General features: G+C 45.9%; 1 protein-coding gene across 43 annotated transcripts in view; it reads right to left on the reverse strand.

Moving 5' to 3' along the window:
- Positions 1-21,526, reverse strand: part of PPFIBP2 (PPFIA binding protein 2) — a 144,303-nt gene that overhangs the window by 69,597 nt on the left and 53,180 nt on the right. For 6 of the 43 annotated variants that reach the window (XR_012423424.1, XM_074014445.1, XM_074014437.1 and 3 more), the window contains exon 1: positions 11,461-11,603. The exons of 21 other annotated variants lie outside the window; for them this stretch is intronic. Coding sequence is in view for 5 of the 22 variants with exons in the window: in XM_015435182.4 (XP_015290668.3) it covers positions 11,006-11,053 (48 nt within the window). In the remaining 17 variants the exon portion in view is untranslated. Of the gene's footprint in view, positions 1-11,005; positions 11,604-11,707; positions 12,288-14,567; positions 14,658-21,526 lie in introns of those variants that run through there. 16 more of the 43 variants (XR_012423422.1, XM_015435182.4, XM_074014439.1 and 13 more) reach the window with 3 other exon arrangements.

Genomic DNA, 21,526 nt, shown 5'->3' on the forward strand with positions numbered 1-21,526 from the left:
CAGGAATTGTGGTGAACCCTAGATCAGCCGAATTTTCCCCTTGTTCTCTTGCTAAGGAAAAGGAACAGAGAAGACTTGTATCAGTCTTGGCAGAGAATTCTTCAGCACCCTGCTTTAATGGAATCTATTGTTTGTGTAGAGTAGGCTGAGATCATCGCTTTTACTGTAATTATGTGGCACAAATGAGGGCTGCCATCTTCTTAGAAAGATCCTCATCTCCCTGCCACTTGATCCAAGCTTGACTTGTTGAAATCCTTCCTCTGAATTTTTAAACTTGGGAACATAGCATGGTAGTGGTGGTGCAATAGTTCTGAGGTTGTCAGTGGCCATGTCCTGCTCCACGGGGAAAAAGCTGGTTTGCAGCAAGAGACAGCTATGAACCAAATGTGCACAGAAAAGCAAACAAAAGCCAAGAAAAAGACTGGAGGCATTCTCATCCCTGGTGCATGCTGTCTAAAAGCAGAGATATATTCCAGCCCTTCCTGTTGGTTCCCTCTTGGCCTGGTTCAAACTGAGTTTCTGTTATTTGCAACCAAAGTTCTGGTTAATGCATTTGTCTCAAAAGGTGATCAACTGACTAAAATTTACTCCTTTGGAAACAGACCTGTAGGAAAGAATTCCTGCTATTTGGATATAGTTCTGAATTGCAAAGGAATTCTGCCACTATTGCTTGATTTGTTTAAACTGGTAATTTTTAAGATAGGACTGTCGGTCCTAAGCCAACTATAGTTCAAACCAGGATTATCGTCAGGGGCTAATTGAGATCTACTTTGTGGCATAGGGAGTGTCTGTGTGGGATGTACTAGGATAAAAAGGACACCCAGTCTCTTTTGTGTGTGGAATAGATGACTTTCTATCCACCACCTGTTTGCTTCCATTCTTATTTCCCATGTAGAGCAAAAAGGTTAAGACAGGGAATGAATACAAGATGCAACAGGCCCATGGGCATCAACCGGGGTTGGTGGAGGTGGGGAGCAGGATGTGGGATATGAAAAAGTAAGTTCAAACAAAACAAGAAATAAACAGGAGCTAAAGTCTAAAAGATATAATCAGAAAATGAATCAGAAAATGAATAAATGAAGGGTAAATAACAGAAATATATCTAACAACTGTTTAAGTAGTTATGTCGAGAGAATTACATGTCAGACACAGCTATACAAATGCCAGGTCTGGGCACTGGGAGGCTGAGAGCTCTGGGTTTCCTGTGCCCCTGATTTGGCCCAGCTGAACTTCAAGTCAGGGGATCCCTGGGGACTTTCTTGTGTTGCTTCCATATTCATTTACAGAATTTCTGTTGCATCCTCCTCCCCAAGGGACCACCTTCTCTGCAGAAAGAGGACAAACCAAGAATAATTAGGAGGCTGGGGATGCACCTAACCATGTGTAATCTCAGGTAGGTCACCTCATCTCAGGCTTTCCATCCTTTCAAAAGAAAAAATTATGCTTCATGGAGCAACAGAGAGCGTCAAGTCGGGTCAGTATACCTGAAAACGTGTGGTACTAAAACTATAGAATGCTCTTTATAGTAGGGTGCTCTAAGTACTCCTGTGTGACATAAACAGTTTTTGAATAATCATAGGAATACTTTTTTTTTTGAATAATCATAGGAAATGATTTTTAAATTATAATTTAACACATGAATTTAGCTAACTTATAAATGAATTTAGCTTTGTTTAATCTAAAAGACCAATGTTCAGTTAGAAGCACCAGTTAGAAGGCATCATTTAATGCTTTCTACAAAAAGTTTTAATTAATTCACTTTTTTTGTGTAAGAGAACAATGGGGGCAATATTTCTGATCAGGATGCCTAAGAAATATCTATAAAGATCTGTACAAACAACCCAAGGAAACAATAACCAAAATACTTTCAGGCTTGAAATGAAAAACAAAACAAAACAAAAAGAAAGCCTCTGTGATAGTGACAACACAGAACCCATCATTAGCTAATAGCCCTGGGATCATGCCTTTGGGCCACAATGCCAAAGATGAGTTCACTTCTGCACTATCCCTGAAAAAGTGCTCACATTTTGGAGTCATATATTCATGGCCACATTTTTTGCTTTCGTACAAGTGTTTTATTGTGTACTGTAAGTATTATGTGCTAGATACATGTTTATAATGAGTATACTGGGAATTTCTGTAGCTAATAATAACCAATCATAAACACATGGGTTTTTATTTCTGTTCCAATCTAGTGGTTAGTTCAAATGCGGGTTAAACATGAACTTTTCAGCCAAGTTAACCCCCAGCAGCCTCCTCAAAGACATCACCCTCTGACTGCAGTGGCTGTTCATATCCATGACAATGCTCTCTCCTGGCCTAGCCCTTCCACTGTAGCGTGGCCACGGGATAGCCATATTAGTCTCTCCATGGAGCTCTAGACAGGGTGTGAGTGCTTGATGCCATGGCTGGGGTCCTGCAGATTTGTGGGCAGCATGACTGCTTTATGGCCTGGCTGGCATTTGCAAGGAGAACACACCCTTCACATGTGCTCTGGTACACCTCAGGGATGCTGGGTGAGGGCATTTCTGTAGCACTCCCCAACTGGCACGACCCAGGAGACTTCCTTCTGGCACTGTACTTCACTGAACTAGGGGAAGGAGTTGGTTCCAGAGTAGTCAAATGGGGCAAGGGGAAGATCACAACAGGGCTGTCATTGGTATACAAGTAAGGAGTGTGGGAAAATCTAAGACAGTCAGTTCTCCAGTGTGACAGCTCTAGCCATCATGTTGGTTTCTGAAGCCAACAGTTGCTTCTCAGGGCTCTTGCCTTGGGATCCTCAAAATGCATCTGCCTTCCTTTTTTTTTTTGATATCAATAGCTGTCATCTTGGCCAGGTAGAGTTACATTTCCTTCAGTGCTTCTAATAAGCTATAAATTCCAGTGCCTTCAGGATCTTGGCCATAGTACATACACTGTCCCAACTGGTCAGAGCATGTTAAATTATATGACGGCTCTTTGCCTGTAAATACGCTGAGATTTTGAATACAGCATGTTGGGTAAGCCTGTAAATACGCTGAGATTTTGAACATAGCACATTGGGTAACCTTGTCCTGGATAAGCCTTAAAATGATTCTGCCTTATTTAGCCATTTAGATGACATGTATTTTTAGCTGAATAAGAAAACAAAAGAAAATGTATAGTGTTTCCATGCTGCCTGGTCAAAAGGATCTTATCAAAATCCAGAAAACCAGTTACAAGTGAACCATAGCTGCCAGGCACAGGGCATCAGGGGAGATATTCAAGTTACTAAGGCTATATCTTAAGCTCAGAAGCACCACTCACATGCAACCCCTTTTAGAAACTTAGAAGACATAAACCTTAAAAGTAAGGGGACCAAAATAAATAAATAAACAAAAATGATTGGATCACAAAAGCTAGTCAATTCCTGCTACAGGACTCTGGTTACCCAACACCAAGGGATCCCAGCAGTATGAGTGTAGGCAGGTGCTTATAAAAAAGAAAACTTCCCTTAGATTTTTTTATTAAGGAGTTCTAGGGCTTTCTGGCACTTATTATAAACCTGACTATTCCCAGGACCAGTTCTACTTTTTCTAGGTGAAGAATGGTCAAGCCAATCTACCATCTTTGGCACAGTGTTAAAGAAATTTCTTCCAAATGCAATGTGAATAGAGTGCAATCAGATCCTTTGCTACTAGGAGTCCAACAAGATAAAGTCTATCCTGACCTTGACCCTTATGCCCTCCTCCCCTCATTTATATATAAGGTGAGGTTAAGTATTGCTGATGGGGTTATCATCCAATTATCTAAATGTCCTCTTTTAAGGAAGAACAAATCAGAGTTCATAAACAGCAAATAAATAGCTTCTTGGTTGACCAATGTTCACGTCATCACACTCCATGCATGTTCATTCAATGACTTGAATAATCTTGAGCACCCACTAAGTATCACTTTCTGTACTAAATAATGATTTAGTTCCTGCCCTTAAAAAGCTCTGTGGTATTATAGGAATAAGGACAGAAGTTAAAAAGAAATCAACCTTTGCAGCAGGATGTAATAAGTACTATCATAAAGAGTTGTACGCACATGAATGGCAGGGGCATAGAGGAGAGACAAAAATATTTCACCTTCAAAAGAGAGAAGAGGCTTTAAAGTGGAGGCACCATTTGAATGATTGAGTCTGAAGGCTATAAAGGAATTCCCCTAGGAGAACGTGAGAACAGCAGCTTTGCAAATAGCCTTCCCAATACAGACATGCTACCCATGAAGCTATGACAATCACTACCCTTCAGGCATTGTGGTCTTCTGGAACTAACACGGCAAACACAGGACACCTTGAAGATGAACTGGCCATCAGCTCTCCAACCAAGGGGCTGGCACAAAGCTCCTAACTGATCTTCCTGGGGAGCTAGATTTGTAGAGAAACACATTTGATTTACCAAGATTTTTTTTCCCCAAAATTATAACCTTGGCTGAGCTTAGTCACTGCTAAATTCTCTTTATCTGGTGGCTGGACACTTAAAAAGCTTATATCACTGGGCTGCAGAAACAGCATTTGTATGTGTGCTGGTATCCTGTAATGAGAGGATGTGAAAGCCAAGAGGAGAGTAAAAAGAGAATACTCTTTGAAGACTGTCCTCACCTTGCCAACTCCAATAGACGCACTGAGTCATTATTACTGGAAACAGCTTCAGAGACAGTGCAGCAGGACTGGGTGCTAGAGTTGGGGTGGAGTGGGCGCTGTGACTCTCTTAGCTCCCCTGGAGGCTTTGGAGCCTGGTGTCTCTTCAACTGTCTAGACCTCCCATATGAGCAACAAACAATCATATAGGCATGAAAGATCCAAAGTTGGAGAACACAGAATTAGGCAAGGGCCAAAATGAGGAGCTGCTCCTTGGGTCACAAGAATGCCATTAATCCTATAAGATTTCCAGATGGAAGTGAATACAAAGGAAAGTATATGGGGAAGATTGCTTGGGAACTAGAGGCAGCAAGAACAACATTACAGAAGGAATTTAAAAGCTGACTATAGGAACAAAGCTAGTGCTCACTGGCTTCAGGAGTGACCAGGAGGGAGTAGAGATGAACAAGCAGGCTAACAACTCACCAAGGATCTTACTGGTGAAAGGAAGGTAAGTTATAAGGCAGCATGAAGAGGCAAGCACAGGGTCAAAGACAGTTTTGATTTGTTTTTTCCCTGAGAATTGAGAAGCATTTTCCACCAAGGGCAAGGGACAAATAGGCAGGGAGGAGCCGAGAGAAGAAACAATCAGAGGAAGAGGAGGAGATGGAAGAGGACTGGGTCAAGGACAGGATACTGGGATAGCCTTGGCTGAGAGAAGAGACTCTTGGCCCATGAAACAGAAGGATGCTGAAACACAGTTACATTTTGCAGTGAAAGGGAGGAAGGGTAAGAGACTCATCTCAGTTTGGCTGTCTTTTATTTCTTTCTTGTTTTTTTTTTTTTTTCTCTCTATGACATTGGTAGCGACATCAGTTGAAAGGGGAGTATAAGGTTGGAGGCTAATGGAAAAGTGTGAAAGAGCTGCTATGGAGGATGGGACAGAGAAAAGCAGGGACGAGTCAAAGGATCCCTAAGTGCTGCTGCCAGCCCACAAAACCAACAATGACTGCGCTGCTCTGCAGTGCCCACAAGTTATTCAGCAAATGACCCTGGTGTGATGCCACTTTGTTAAATCCCACTGGGTAAAAGAGACCTCTCTTCAAGGAGCTGGCAGGAGTAACAGGTGCTGGGTGTCAGAGATCGCAGAATTCTAGCTTCTAAATTATACCAGGAAACATGATGTACAGGTACCTTGGGTGTGTTGACTAGAAATAGGAGGTATCATAGGAAATTGAGGACAGCTAGTGCTCTTGGGTGACCATATCCACTGTTGCCTTTCCCATGGGATTGAAAAACCTCTCTTTTCAGAATCAAGGTTGGGTACATGGCTCCTGAGTAACCACAGGTTGTCAGTTCTGATCGATGTCATCATCCCCATAACTCTAACACTTATGAAGTGCTTCCTAAACACTTAACACATATTGAATTGGCTGGGCACGGTGGCTCACGCCTGTAATCCTAGCACTTTGGGAGACCGAGGCGGGTGCATCATCTGAGATCAGGAGTTTGAGACCAGCCTGGCCAACATGGCAAAATCCAATCTCTACTAAAAATACAAAAATTAGCTGGGCGTGGTGCCGTATGCCTGTAATCCCAGCTACTCAGGAGGCTGAGGCAGGAGAATCGCTTGAACCCAGGAGGAGGAGGTTGCAGTGAGCCGAGATTGCACCACTGCCTGGGTGACAAAGCTAGACTGTCTCAAATATATATATATGTGTGTGTGTATATATATATATGTGTGTGTGTGTATGTGTGTGTGTGTATATATATACACATGTGTATATTATATATATAGAACTGTTTATCCATATATTATAGTCAAGGAAATTGAATTCTAAGAGGGTTAAATAAATTGCCCAAGTCTACACAGAGGTGAAATATGAGCCCAAGGAATCTAGATCCAGGATCCATGCTCTTAACTAGTAGAAACAGTCTTCACAGAAGCTCCTGCCTATTTCTGTAACTTTCTCTGCAGTCCAACATGAATGCAAGACAAGTCAGTGTCTGGAGCAAGGGTGCCTATGTGTCCGCCTTTGCAGCTCTTCTGGCCCAAGTGGCCAGGCTACTGGATCAACCATTTGAGCACCAGATGACACAGAATAAAGTCTCACATTAGCAGCTTAAGTTCATTCCACTTTCTACTGCAGAACCCAAGCCAATTGCATGGGGGACCTGTAGTGATTCCATTTTCTTTGTGACTTCGAGTTGGAATTTGCTTAAGCACTGAGAGTGCTGGAAGCCAGGAAGCAGTGTGAAGATGCTGACAGTCTGGGATTTCTGTTCCTGGGAAAATGAATTCTTGCTGAAAGAGCAGTGGGTGGGTCCCACAGACCCTGCTCGGAGCTATTTTTAGAGGCGTGTTCATGGTTGTGTGGGTTGGATCCACTGGCCTCAATGTAGGACAGGTGGGAGCTGTTTGTGACTGAGTCCCTCTGGATACTTGTGGCAGGAGACTACCTTATCCCTAGGCTTTGTCTGTTAGAGAATGAACTAGAGCATCAGCCCTGATTAGCCTTCACTCAGCAACCACAGCCAAGCTGGCCGGATCCAGCAGCCAATGAGGCCTCTGGTCACCTATGATGGCCCAGGTTGCAGCTGCCTCTTCTAGGTTTTCTTTCTTTTTTTTTTTTTTTTTTTTTTTTGAGACGGAGTCTCGCTCTGTCGCCCAGGCTGGAGTGCAGTGGCGCGATCTCGGCTCACTGCAAGCTCCACCTCCTGGGTTTACGCCATTCTCCTGCCTCAGCCTCCTGAGTAGCTGGGACTACAGGCGCCCGCCACCGCGCCCGGCTAATTTTTTGTATTTTTAGTAGAGACGGGGTTTCACCGTGGTCTCGATCTCCTGACCTTGTGATCCGCCCGCCTCGGCCTCCCAAAGTGCTGGGATTACAGGCGTGAGCCACCGCGCCCGGCCTGCCTCTTCTAGATTTTCAATATGCTTGGTTTGAGACCTCAATCTGAGTGTGGGAAAGCACATAGAGCTGAAGCACTGAATGGCCTGAGAGGCACTGCTAGGAGAGAACCTGGTCCCATCTGTTCCTCTTTCAACTTCTCCCTTCCTGATAATCACCAACAGCAGTTAATAGCAAACATGTTATTGAGTATTTCCTACATGCATGACACTGTACTAATTGTATCGTTTTAGTCCTCATAAAGCCTGTATGTGATAGGTACTATTATCTCCCTTATTTTACAGTTGAAGAAATCCAGGCTTTTGAGATAATTTACCTTGGATCACACAGCTGGTAAACATGGCAATGCCAGAATTCTAATCCAGGCCTCACTCCAGACTCCATATTCTTAACTATAATGTTAATATTATAGTATCTCTATATATTATATATATAATATCTATATAATATTATATATATAGTATCTATATAATATATCTATCTATCTATCAATATATCTAATAATCTATATATATTATATCATATAATATTATAGTATCTATATAATATTATATACTATCCCATCCCACAAGGACCCTGGAGCAAGGTTTCTTTTCTGGGCAAATATTTCCCCTCCAGTTCCTTGCCTCTCTGACCATAGGTATCTCCCCTTTGCCCTGAGACACTAACTACCACCTTGGACTGCTCAAAGGGAAAGCGTTCCTGCTCTGTGCACCAGGTACCTCTTCTTCCAGAATCTACACCCTCTGTAAAGGAGAATGAAGATGACAGTGTTTCTACCTTCAAAAACATGAGTTCAGAGAAACCAGCTCTCCATGCCACCTCAGCTGAAGGGAGCACAGGAGAAAGGGTGGGTGAGCTGTGCAGATGGGAAGTGCTGCAGACCTGGGCTACAGGAGGTGGGGAGGGAGGGCCAGCAGAGGTTTCTTGGGAAAAGACAGCCTGGATGGAGTCAGATGAAGTGGAAGAGAATTAGATAGGAGGTGGTCATCTGGGGTAAAAGCTCAGAAAAGGGAAGAAATACACTTGGGAGCTCATTAGGGTAGATATAAAAGATAAAACTAAAAAGGTAAGTTAAGGTGCTAATGGTCTCAAAGGCCAAGCAAGCTGAAGGGCCTGAGATTTTTCTTCTAGACTAAGGGTGAGTCCAGGGGGGCTCATCATCAGGGTCATAGGATGAAACGGAATTTATTTTTGTTTTTTTTTTCAAAGAAGATTTTAAAAATCTGGCAGTAGTGTTTAGGGTAGAGAATAGGGAAAATACTCTTTCACACTGCCTATGAAATGTCTAACACTTTGAGTTTTGCTTTTGTAAAATGCTCTTTAAAATTCTAAAAGTAGAAGAAAAATATCTGTTTTGCTATGAGTCATCCTGGGGGGTTCTAAAGTCTCCTTACCTAAAGTTTCCCTAAGCAAACTTCTAACTGTCCACAGGAGCCAGAATACCCTGGGTCTTGGGACAAGAAGGGCCTTCTTACATTGCATCACATGCAAAATTAGTTCTTCCGCACACAGAACTTCTCCTGTAGTAGGCAGAGTTACAGTATCTGCCCCAGGGGCTGGGACAAGGCTCTGACAATCCTAGGCATATGTTGGCTGAAAGGATTTCTTGATTAAAAGTTTCATTTGGAATACAGGGAAAGAAGGACCAAGTGATGGACAGTGCATTTCTTACATATTTCCTGCCAGTATCTCCCCAGTGGGACTTTTAAAAAACGTAAGATGATGCAAACCTTTCCCAAAACGTCTGGTCATCTCAGCATGCTCTCTGGTGACTGTGATGCCCTAGGGGCTGGGCACAGACAGGATTTCTGCTGGGTTCTAAAGCAATAATTTTATACATACTTGGCAGAGAAGATGAATAAAGAGAACTAGACTGGGAGATACAGAATAGGGTTCAAGACCAGGCTGCACCACTAATAGCTATGACACTAATACCATGAGGTTCTTAGCCCATCTTGGGCTTTGTTAAATGAGGGGTTTGTACTAACCGATCTCTTCAAGCCCTACAGCCCTATAATTGTGTTCAGCTGCCTCACTTTTCCCAACATAGCTTACCATATACCACATCACAGCTAGAGTAATTTTCTTAAAATACAAATTGGACCGCCGTAATGTATCCCATGTCACTTCCCTGCTACAAGTCCCCCAGCACACAAACCATGTCGCCCAAAAGCCTTACGGTGGCCTTCACTGTCCTGCGTGATCTGGCGTCTGCCCACCTCTGCCTGCCATCACCGTGCTCAGCCACACGAGCTCTCCCTCAATCTGGACACTTGGCAGACTCTGTCTTGCTTAAGGACCTTTGCATACATCATCCCCTTTACCTGGAATGTTTTTCACCCCATTCTTCACCTGACTCATTCTTACTGCTCTTTCAGTTTTCAGCAAAGTATAATTTTCTCAAACTCCCTGACCACTCCCCCCAATCCCCCACCCCTTGTCCATCAAAACAGCAGTCCCTTGTCTTCTGTTCTTCTTCCAGGCACACTTATTGTTTGTAATCTGAGGTTTATTTCCTGGGACTGTTTCACCTACATCTCCAGCATTAGGTAGAAGATCCACAAGAGACTGGCTCCATTTTGCTCACTACCATACACCCAGTACCCAAACTCAGTAAAGATTTGCTGAAGGAGTGCTGCTGCACTCACACAAAAGCCAGCCAGCCCAGTGTCTGGGAGTCGAGGTCCAGGCATCTGCATGCCCCTTCTGAACTGGATGCTTCCTGGCTCTTCTGTCCTTCTGCAGTTACAATGTCAAATTTCTAACCCGTCAGCTGCTTTTGCCATTCCTGCCTCTGAAAAACATTCAGCCTAAAATCCCTTAGTGTGAAAATCAATTCATACCTATCTTAGCCAATTTAAAGGCAGCCACAAAAGAAGAAAGAGCCTTAGGAGTACGATGCTACTCCAGCCCCCAACGTCCATTCATTCCTTGCTCATACCACACACTCAGGTTTGTCCTCTAAAGAAAGGGCATGAACAACTTGCAACATAAACCCTCAGCTTCAGAGCATTCAAAAGAGAACTCCCTGAAAGCTTTCCTCCGGAAATGCAGAAGCTCATTCTGCTGATAGCAGATGTGTGCTCCACCGGATAACATCACAGTGAGAATGAGTTAAACAACTTCCGAACCCAGTACATTTAAAAAGGCAGCAGCTTCCTCCCTACATCCTCAAACTGAAAAGCGGTGGGCACATTTTTCTGGTCACGGTGTCTGGAGCTTCTGACTGTTTAAGTGCCAAAGTTAAAATAACCAACTTTCCTCACTCCATTCTTGCCTCTCTGTACAGAGGCTCATTCACTAGAATGTCAGTGGAGAAACAAAGACAGCTGACTGTTTTCTCCCTGGTGTCTATAATTAGATTCTCATGAAGAACTTGGCCACAGCAGGGCTTTGCCGGACAATACCTCCCCCTACCACACACACGCACACAGCCCCAAAAACACCCTAAAGCGTCTCCCCCTCACTCATCTCCACGGAGACCCAGACAAAGCAGCCAGTCACTTACCCTCTTCAGCCACGAGAAATGCTTGTAAACATCAATGTCCCCATCCATGCTGGGCACCCATGTCAGCAGTTAGATGCCTTGGTGGAAAAAGCCCTTTTTCTGGCTGGAGACCAAGTTCTCTCCTCTTCCTTGCCTCTGCCCCCTCCCCCACTCAAGAACTCCAAGCTGTGTTCAAATTTCCCCACTTCCCTGGCCTGCGTCCTTCAGCCTCTCCCTAGACAGTTTCAGACACACAGCGACTCAGAGAAGAGCGCGCTGCTCCAGTGTCCTCCCCGACCACCCCAACAAACACACACACACACATACACGCACACACACACGCACCAGGACTGGGATTCAGAGCCCTGAGGAGAAATCAAATGTAACACAAAGGTAGGGGAAAAAGAAGACTTGGACACGAGTTGTACACACAACACACAAGCGCACACACACGGGACCGTTCTCAGTGATAATACCGGAGCCTGCCAGAGGGAAACAGTCCTGAAGAAAATTCCTTGTCTGGCTTCCCCCTTCTGGAGTGGCTGGAACTCATTACTGAGAGCCCCGATTTCCTGTCTCTGCTTCACTCTGCATTTACCCAGGGCTCCCAGCTGCTCTCAGTTTATTTGGGACTGGGGAGAAGACTAAAAATAAGTGCTGCTCTTGGAGGAGCTCGCTGGTTCCCACACACAGCCTGACCCCCACCCTGAAGCCCACGCCTACCCGTTTTCCAGGCGAGTGACAGGCTGTGCCCCGAGGAAAGCCTGTTGTTTCCAAAAAAGAGCAGATTCAGAAGCAGCTCCAGTCTGGGTTCTTGGTCCTGCTGTGCGATGGGCCCTGCACAGAGCGTTTGCTGTCCTTGGCGCTGGTGGTACCATCCATTAGAGACCAAATGCTGCAAACTCAGGGGAGTCTGGCCCTGGGCTGTTGGCCACGAGCCGGGGCTCCCTAGGGGCCACATTCTGGACAGGGGCCAGGGCTGGAGGGTCCTGCCTCTCTGGCTGTCCCCCACTCTGGACTACCTGCCTTACAAACCAAGGAGGTGGAAAGGTTGAGGCTGCTTCATGTGCATTTCCATGAGACTCAGGGAGCAGTGCTGGGTAGACAGGGGCCTTGGAAAGGCTGACGGAGACCTGGAGCTGTGACTGTTTTCCTCCTGTCAGGGCAGGTCACAGGCGGGCTCTCCAGGTGGCCCCTCCAGCACTCCCTAGATGCCAGCCCCCACCTCCTCCTCATATTCCCATCTCCTTTGAGAGCTTCCCGCTAAAAACAGCTTTTCTCCCTTGCCCAGCCCTTAATGTGTGGCCTTTGGCTATGACTGATTGTGAAAGTGACCTTTGATGTGGGTGCGGTGGGAATTGTGGTTACATGCAAGGCCCTGAGCTCTGCTGTGGCAAAGGACTTGCAGATGCATATCTTGTGACTGCCCTGGCCTTCCCAGGTCCCTTGGGGGTCACCTCCAGGGTTTCCTGGAATGCCCAGTCTGAAGAGAAGTCCCTATTGGGTGTCAGCATGTCCCTCAGCATGGCTTCAATGTCCACCAGGGCCAGAAGCAGGGCCCAACAAAGCCTGGCAGCACAGTCCCCAGCAGGCTGGGCCAGCCCACAGAGATCACAGAGGCAGCAAGGAGGAGAGCTCTAGCCAGCAGCTGGCATGAGGGGAGGAGTAAATTCCTGGAGACACACCCAGACAGAGGCCAGAAAGGAAAAGCAGGCTTTCCTACCCATGCGCTGAGCTCTAGCCCCTTGCTCCTTACCTCTGGCCCAGCTCCACAGCACAGTGTGACCCACCCAGCCCAGGTTCCCTGCCCACGCTATGGCAGGATGTTGCCAAGGAAGAATATCTCTAAAGGTACAGGGGTAAGTAGGTTGGTTTATCTCTGTCTAGAAGCCTGAATAAGTCACATAAAGAAATTCATCCAGTCAATACACATTTTCCCCGCATCCAAGGCAAACGAAAAACTTCCTGCCTTGGGTTAAGAATTACCACATGGTATGCAATAAAGGTATATCTAGGACTCCAAGGAAGAGGAGGTAGACAAGCTGATTTGGGAGCTGGATAGGGAGAGGTGGTGCAGAGTTCCAGCCTCTACAGGATGGTAGACAATCCCCCACGCTCCTGGGATGAGCACAGTGCTCTCCCTTAGGTTCTGGTACAAGAGAGGAGGAAAGAGAAAGGTGGCCAACATGGCTGCTCTCATCAGCCTTGCTCACTCCCAGCTTACACAGAGCTGTGACTCAGGTGTCCCTCTTCTATCCCCTCCTGAGCACCTGCGTTCCCTTCTACTTCATCACTGACCTTGTCACACCAGACCACCCCTACTGCGCCAGACTGTCAGAAGTATGTCTGATTTCCACCTCACTTCTCCTACTTCCATGCCTATAATTCTTAGCACACAGTATGAATTTAAACATTTTTTGGATAAAAGAATAAGGCTCAAATGATAAGACTGGTAAAGTAAGACTAAAATTCTACTTGAAGAAAAGAGACTTGAAGGTCTGTTTCTCCAGGGTAAAGATGTTTGACACAAAGAGGAAAAGACGGGACCCATTTCCTCTGTTAGCTCAACTCAATGTGTGATGAACAAAGGTGGGGGGTGCGGAGTGGGGGAGAGAAAGGGACAGAAAAGGGAGGAAGGTAGGGAAGAATCCAGATAAACTGCAGTTAAATTCTTGACATTTTTATGGCATCCTCAAGTAGCAAGTCTTACCTCAGCATTGTTTTTCCTTAAACACCAAAGTACATTTTACTTATATTGTAATTCAACTCAAAAATCACAAATTAACACCCCAAAAGACCTAGGAGCAGGTTGGCAGGGGGAAAACAGGAGGGGCTGAGTGAAATGGGATGGATTGAGAAGCTAAGGTGCCTCCTCACTCACCCCATCCCCAGGGGCAGCTGGGTCCCTGTCGTGGCTCCCTCATCACGCTGGCCTGGCAAGGCAAACCCATGGCTGCACCACTGCCCTAGAAGTCCATCCTGTCCAGGGCACCTCACTTGATCTACGGATGGAATTCCAGGGATCAGAAAAGCCCCTAAATATGTTCACCAAATATATACAAAGTACCACTATTTGTATTCACAAATCTTTCTCTGAAAAAGAGTTGTCAGATTATCAGAACAGTCCATGACTCCCAAAAGGCTAGAGGCCCAGATTTTATTTGGCCTAGGTAGTTACTCCCAAAGGTCTAGGCTGTCCTTATTATTGGGAGCTCGGGTGCCTGGGCTTCCTGCTCCCATTACACTGCTCCTGTGAGGTGGTGTCTCAGACTCGCTGGACCCGTCCCTGAAGACAGAAGTCCTCAGGAAGCACAGAGGGTGCACAAATAGGGGTCACTACAGTGACCTAACAGCCCCCAGGGCCTTCCTGGAAGTACTTTGCTCACCTACAACCAGACTCATTACTGCCTGCAATATGCAGCAGTCAGCTATGGGAAAAGGGCAGGAGACTGTGAGGCTGAGCGTTCTGGGAGTGAAAACACAGCTAAGAGGCCAGGGTGGTCAGGTTTGCTGGGGAAAGTCACTATAGCTTGCTCCACCCCTGTCCTAAGGTCCAGAAGAGAACCCCAGGATTGTCACCTACCTGACTGGAATTCCAAGTACTTGAGGGAATGGCTGAAAAAGGAGCTGAGGTCCCCTGATGTGTTACTCCAGCTGCCTACCAGAAGTCAGCAGCATCTTATCAGGCAGAACTGTAAACTGAGAGGAATCTCATGGTCACATGCTGTTCCACTGACCTATCACCTACAGGCATCCTGGGCTCCGCTCAGCCCTGAGCCTTCACCTCTGGGCCATGGGTGGCAGCTGCTAGGACACTCCCTCATAAATCCTCATAAGTCAGATACAAACTTGTGTTCTTCAACAGACATGGTGCACAGTGGGCCCGCTGCTAGTAAGAAGGAGAAGCGGGGGAAGGGAGTGAAGAGCGCAGTGGAGGAAGTCCTGGCCACTGCAGCTCAAGCCTCCACAGAACACAAGCATGGAGAACGCACTTCCAAAACAGATCAGGACAAAGGTCACCAGGCTTTTCCTGTAAAGGGCTAGATGGTAAATATTTTGGGTTTGGTGGGCCATATAGTCTCTCTCATACTCAACTCTCCCATTTGCAGTGCAAAAGCAGCCACAGCCAACACCAAAACCAGTGTGTGGCTGTGTTCTAGTAAAACTTTATTTATGAACACCAAAATGTGAATTTATGTTATTTTCCCATCTCAAAACATTCTTGTGATTTTTCTGCAGTCTTGAAAAATGTAAAAATTATTCTTAGCTGATGAGGGTAAGAAATATGCAGCAGGCTAAGTGTGGGCCATGGTTTGCTAACCCCTGGGTTAAAACAGTGCTTCCCCATCCAGAATGAACTGCCTGGACCCGAGGGGGTTCTAGTAAAAATGCAGATTCTGGTTCAGTAGGTTGGGTATGGGGCCTGCTGTTGTGCACTGCTGACAAGCTCCCAGGTGATGCTCGTACTACTGGTCCCAGGACAACACTTGGAGGAGTAAGAAGTTAGGAAACTGCTTTCAAAAGTTTCTCAAGGCCGGGCATGGTGGCTCATACCTGTAATCCCAGCACTTTGGGAGGCCGAGGTGTGGGCGGATCACCTAAGGTCAGGAGTTCAAGACCAGCCTGGTCAGCATGGTGAAACTCTGTCTCTACTAAAAATACAAAAATTAGACCGGCGTGGGGGTGCACAACTGCAATCCCAGCTAATTGGGAGGCTGAGGCAGAATTGCTTGAACCCAGGAGGTAGAGGTTGCAGTGAGCCAATATCATATCACTGCATACCAGCCTGGGCAACAAGAGTAAAACTCTGTCTCAAACAAACAAACAAACAAAAAACAAAAACAAAAACAAAAACCTCCTAATTACTAAACAAACTTGCCTAGAAGCATAAATTCCCTGGAGGCCTGCCTGCCCACTAGCAGGTACCTGAAAGGGCAGAAGGCTCTTGGTAGTGTGTCTCTGGCAGGTTTTTCTTTTGTGAGTGGAGAGTAAGTGGTTGTCCACATGCTCAGACCTCAAGTTATGCTAACCTGGCAACATCGTCCACCATGGCCCCTGGGCCTGAAGCAGGAAATTTAGTAGGGAAGGATTTATTTGCTCTTTCACCAGTGTTTGCACATTCTTGGTCATTTATAAACATTGGTTCTTAGAGGCTGAAATAGTCTCTTTAGGTCAGGTCTGAAAGGAGCCGGATTGTTAGAATTTAGTAGGGTAAATTTACTTTAGGGGGCAGGGATCAAGATCCAGGAAAATTAAAACTGCTAAATTTGCAGTGGCTGAAGGCCCCCTTGGCTGCTGTGCCAGGAAAAGGGCATTCAAAATCCCCCAGGGGACAGGAAGCTTCTCTAGGGCAGGGCATGACATACACTGTGGGCTAGGAAATGCCCCCAGGAATGGAAAGGGCCATCCTACTAGCACCCCAGCAGAAGGCACTGCAGTCAAGAAATCTGGAGAGGTTTCTTCATATCCACAGGGGAAGGTCAGGTCTATGCTCCCAGGACCAGCCCTGTCTCTTCTCCCCCACCCTAAACAGTGGAGCCCTCCTTTGACTGCCCTTTGTCCACTGTTTCTAAGGAAAATGGCAAAGAATTATCTTTGCCAGCAGACCTAGGTGCAGTTAAGCAGTTTCAATAATGAGAGATGCTTATGTTATCTTTATCTAAAAGAGAAAAATAAAAAGTTGTTTTCTCATACAAAGCCCATGCTGTACCTCATTCTTTGGGATTTCACTTCCCAGCATTTGTCCCTGACTCCCACCTAGTGGCTTCTTCCAGCACTGCACAGGGACAAAGAACCGCCACTAGTGCCATGGGAGTCCGGCCCCGGAGCCCCTTGGGAGCTGAGCACAGAAAGCAAGCATGGACACCTATTCCTTTCTCATCTCTCACTCAAGTTCACACCTGTCACAGGGGAGGTAAGAAAACATGCTGGAAACAGGCTCTACTTTTTTTCTTGAAAAATAAGCACCGAATTTTCCCTCCTCTTAAGATCCAGAGGAAAAGGTTTACCTATAAAACTCCTTCTGTAACTTTTCAAAATTAAAATGTTCAACACACATGTATCCTGACTATCTTCTGTTTTCCATTCTGGAGATACAGAAATGAATCACATGGTAAAAAATTCAAGCTCACATTTTATAATTCACAAAACAACTTTTTCTCTCCACCATTTTTTTGCAACTCCTCTGGCTTTTCAATATGGTAAACAGATTTGCTACTTTGGACAGAATGAAAGATTGCAAGCTGGATCTGGCAGTAATGTATGGGCTTTGTTTGAGGAGCTTGGAGCTGAAGAAGCTGCCATCTGTGACAAGGTGGTTTGGAGCTGAGAAGGCGGGTGGCTGTGCTCCCCAGCCTGGGTCTGGGTTTCTTTGTTTTTTGGGAAACTAGTTAAAAAGGTAACTGAGGGCATCTGAACTGACTGCTGGGCTGTCAGAGGTGAGCACTTACCCAGCTGGGGCCAGCAGAGGCTGCTCATTCAGGAGGGCAATTCTTCAGGTTTTTCAATATGGTAAACAGATTTGTCTCTCCACTGTTGAGATGTGGGCCTCCGTCAAGCTCTAACATAAGGGCAGCAGTAAACTGAGAGGATCCTAACCTGTCTCCACACTTTGGAACTCAAGAGGTCAAGACTGAGGGAGGCAAAGGCGGTGCTTACAAAGAGACCACTCCATATAGCTCCTAGAACAAACTGCAGAATTGGAATGCTTGGCCAGATCTTGCAGACACTTTCAAACTCAGCTGTCATTTCCAGTAGGGAAACTGAGTCCCAGAGAAGTGAAAAAGGGGCTCATATGAGTAGTCGGGCCAGGGTAGAACCCTGGCCTTTTAACTCCTTCCTACCTTCCATACTCCCTCACCCTGGTTCAATTTGCTTTCACCTACTCAAGCACACTGACCAGGACTCTTGCAACCTTGCAAAGAAAAGCCTGGGTTCCTGCTGGGTTCCATGTACCCCAGTTCCAAACAGGGCCTACAGTATAACCCTTCTATGGGTTCTCTGCCAACCACCCCTCACCCTTGAGCCTGAGCTCTTCCTTGACTTGCCTTCACTTTGCTGCTGGGTTTGCCTACCCCTTCTCTGGCTTCATCTTGAAACTTCACTGAGAATCTCCTTGGCCCATACCCAGTGTGCTAAACAGTAGAACAGACTGGCTGGCAGGTAGGAGATGAAGGGTATACATAACATACTGTTAGAGAAGCACCCATAGCTACTTCATATGGAGACTCTACTGGCTCTGGTATCTTCTGGGCATCACCCAAAGACCTGGGACATGAATCAACACTGTGTACCAGCCTAGGTCTACTCCTCCCAGCTAACTGGCTATTCCCAGCCCTGTAGAGCCCACTTGAATCTGCTGGCTAACCTGTCTAAGGTTTCCACCACCCAACCTAGCTGTAGATCTATGCAGCCAACCACCCAGCCAAGCCAAGCAGGTGTGGAGGGGTAGAGACACCCCTTTCAGACTATGGGAAAGCCCCACTCAAGGCACAGCCAAAATCCTGGAAGTGGTCACAGTTGTACCAGCTCCTTCTTGCCCGGGCCAGGTACCACATGCCAGGGCCACTGATGAGTACATGTCAGTACATGCCAGGGCCACTGATGAGCACTGCTTCCATTTCCGGGCTTCAGGACCACCTGTGGGGTTCTGGGGCTCCTGACCTGAAATAACCACACCCTCCTGAGGGCATCATCCTACATTTCACCATAGTAAACAGAGAAGAAGGAGGATGCCCCTTTCTGGAACTCAGCTCTGTTCCCATCACAACAGAGCTGCCTCAGCCTTCCAGCCAAGGCCTCAGCTGCATCCTTCATGAGCACTGACCCTGAGCTTGGCTCTGTCTTCCAGTTATAAAGGACCACCTTCCCATCTCCTAAGGGTAACACTGCTCTGCTGCACCACAGGCAGGACAGCCTCCCAAATACTTCCTCTGCAGGCCAGGTCCCAGCTCATCTTAGACCCCAAGATACCCTCTATACAAGGTCCTCATTCACCAGCTTTCCAGAGGAAATACTGCTCCTAGACCAAGGGAATCCAGGCCCTTTGTTCCTTGCCTCACTGAGGCCCCAGAGGGTGTCCCCATTAAGAAAACCTCGCACATGCCCTTCTAGGCCCGGAGCCCACTTCTCCTCATTATACCTACTGTCAAGGGGCAGGATGCTAGTTTAGACCCCAGAGCATGGGAAACTCTCTCACAACCGAGTGCCACTGACTCCTGGGCAGGTCTGCTCCACTTGGCCTTTACAACGAGTCTGCTCTGTTTTATACCCATCTCCAGGCAGAGTCCTGGCCAACAGCACTCCTACTGCTGCCGACTGTGCTGGCCCAGCTGTGCTTCAGCTCTGCCAGGACCCAGCAGAAGAGGAACCAGCCCTGCCACAAAGAAACAGCTGCCCAATAGGAGGCACTAGGACTAGGAGTGTCCTTTCCATGTAAGACATAAAAGAGAGAGCCCAGGACTAATCTGCTATTTGTCCTATTCTAACTATGGACCACTCCTCCACATCTACCCCTGCTTCTCAGCAGTCCATTCTTCTGGTGGACCACAGATGCCCCAGTGCCAGAAGGTCTGCAGTCCCAGATGAGCAGCAGCAGTACAAGACCACATTTTCCACTACGTAATCCCTCCCCTCTGCTAACAGTTGATTCACTCTGGGGTAGACACCTGATCTAAGGTGTGCATCCATAGCTGTGAATAAATTAAAAGTCTTTAATGCCTGTTTCTTTTACACTTAACACTTCTTCATTGATCTGGAGGACTTCGCTCAAAAATAATTAACTGGGTCAATCAGATTCTTTTCCTTAGAAACTTGAGTTTAAAAAGAAAACATATTGAGAAAACATGGAAAGAATTTGTCAGTCAACAAGAGTAAACTCAAACCTAACAGAAGTTTGTGGCAGTCACTCTGAGCTGTCTTCCTGAGGGCCACTCACTTTCCCCCACTCTATCGTCATTCCTTTCTGACAGAGGCCACCTCCCTGTATGGCAGATGGAAGTGCCAATACTTGCTTCCCCAGCCTCCCTTGCAGCTAGGGTATGCACAGGTGAATAAATCCTGGCCACTGCGGCTAAATGGGAAGTCTGCTAGAGGGTTGCAGAGAGTTTCCCTCCTGATTAAAAACAACAACAACAAAAACATACTAAAGAAACGATTCTCTACCTCTGCACATAGTTGTATAGTTGTGTCTTGTAAGGACATGCTGCCTGCGGTTCTAGTGGCCATCTTGTGACTATTAGGGGATATGCCTGAGCAAAAACCACCCCTTGAGGATGGCAGGGCAAAAAGATGGGAAGAACCAGTGTCCGTGAGGTCACTCAGAGCCACTTATTTAACCCTGTGACTGTCTGTCTTCTGTACATCTTGTTAGTGGTCTATCTTGTTATTGTTTACATCATTTTACTGGAAAAAGTATCCCAACTGATATAGATGCCACAAGACAGAGTTGGACCATGTCAGGCCAGTGTCATGGCCAAGCAGGAACTCTAGGTGTGTAACAATGCCAGTGTGTCTACAGAGGAGAAGGAGCAAATATGCAAGGGATGCACAGACATCACGCATGAGAAGGCGCTGGGCAGTGCTGCCTAATCCTTCAAACCGTCTTATTAGTTCCAATTCCAATCCTAATCCACATGGGATTCTAAAAAAATAATTCAACTGAGTCTCCATGGTTGAAAGCAGTGCTTCTTAAACTTTAATGTGCTTATGAGTCACCTGGAGATGGTTCAACAAGTGTGAGATGGGGTCCATATTCTGCATTTTTCACAAGCTACTAGGGGATAAGAAAGCTGCTGAGCCAGAGACCAAAATTTGAGCAGCAATAACTTCTAACTAAAAGTGTCAATCTAAAGCCCGCGATGAGTTTGCTCACCAGTCTGAATTTTATTTCCATACAGATTAAGACCTTGTGTGGAATGTGGATGTGCCGATTGTAAAATGACTTTAGGTCTGCAAGATCTAAAATACAGACAGGCTATCTCTGTCCAGAATAAAAACTTTAACATACAGCTCTTACATCTTGGAATGTTTATATGAACTTCTGACCCCCTAAAAGTACTTGCTTCCCCATTCATAGGTTAGTGATGTCCATAATTACTCTAGAAGATTTATGAAAGCAATCACTTTTAGGGAAATCTCTTCAAAGGCAGGCATGCCCTAAACCATTGTAAATAACCCCAAGACAAAACTGCAAATCTGAATGCAAGCTGTTTTCTACCAATGCATCTTGAAAAAAAACAACCATGTCAACTGCCTTTGGATCAAAAAATATTTTTAATAAATTTCCAAAAACTGTTTTAAAAGTTAGATTCGTTGTTTATACCAAACACTAAAAAATATTGTTGATGGACTGGAGTTAACCATAAAATAATCAAACCATAAACTTACTAGAGGGAGATACAGGTGAATAGTTATTTGTTCTGAGGTTGGGAAAGGCCTTGCTAGGGCCAAAAGGAAAACAAGAAACCAAAATAGGAAAGACTGATAGAGTGAAGTACAGTTGGTTAAAATTTTATGTCTCAAAAAGTTCCCTAAACATTTAAA

The sequence above is a fragment of the Macaca fascicularis genome, chromosome 14, assembly GCF_037993035.2.
Source record: "Macaca fascicularis isolate 582-1 chromosome 14, T2T-MFA8v1.1".
In the NCBI taxonomy this organism is placed as follows: Eukaryota; Metazoa; Chordata; class Mammalia; order Primates; family Cercopithecidae; genus Macaca; species Macaca fascicularis.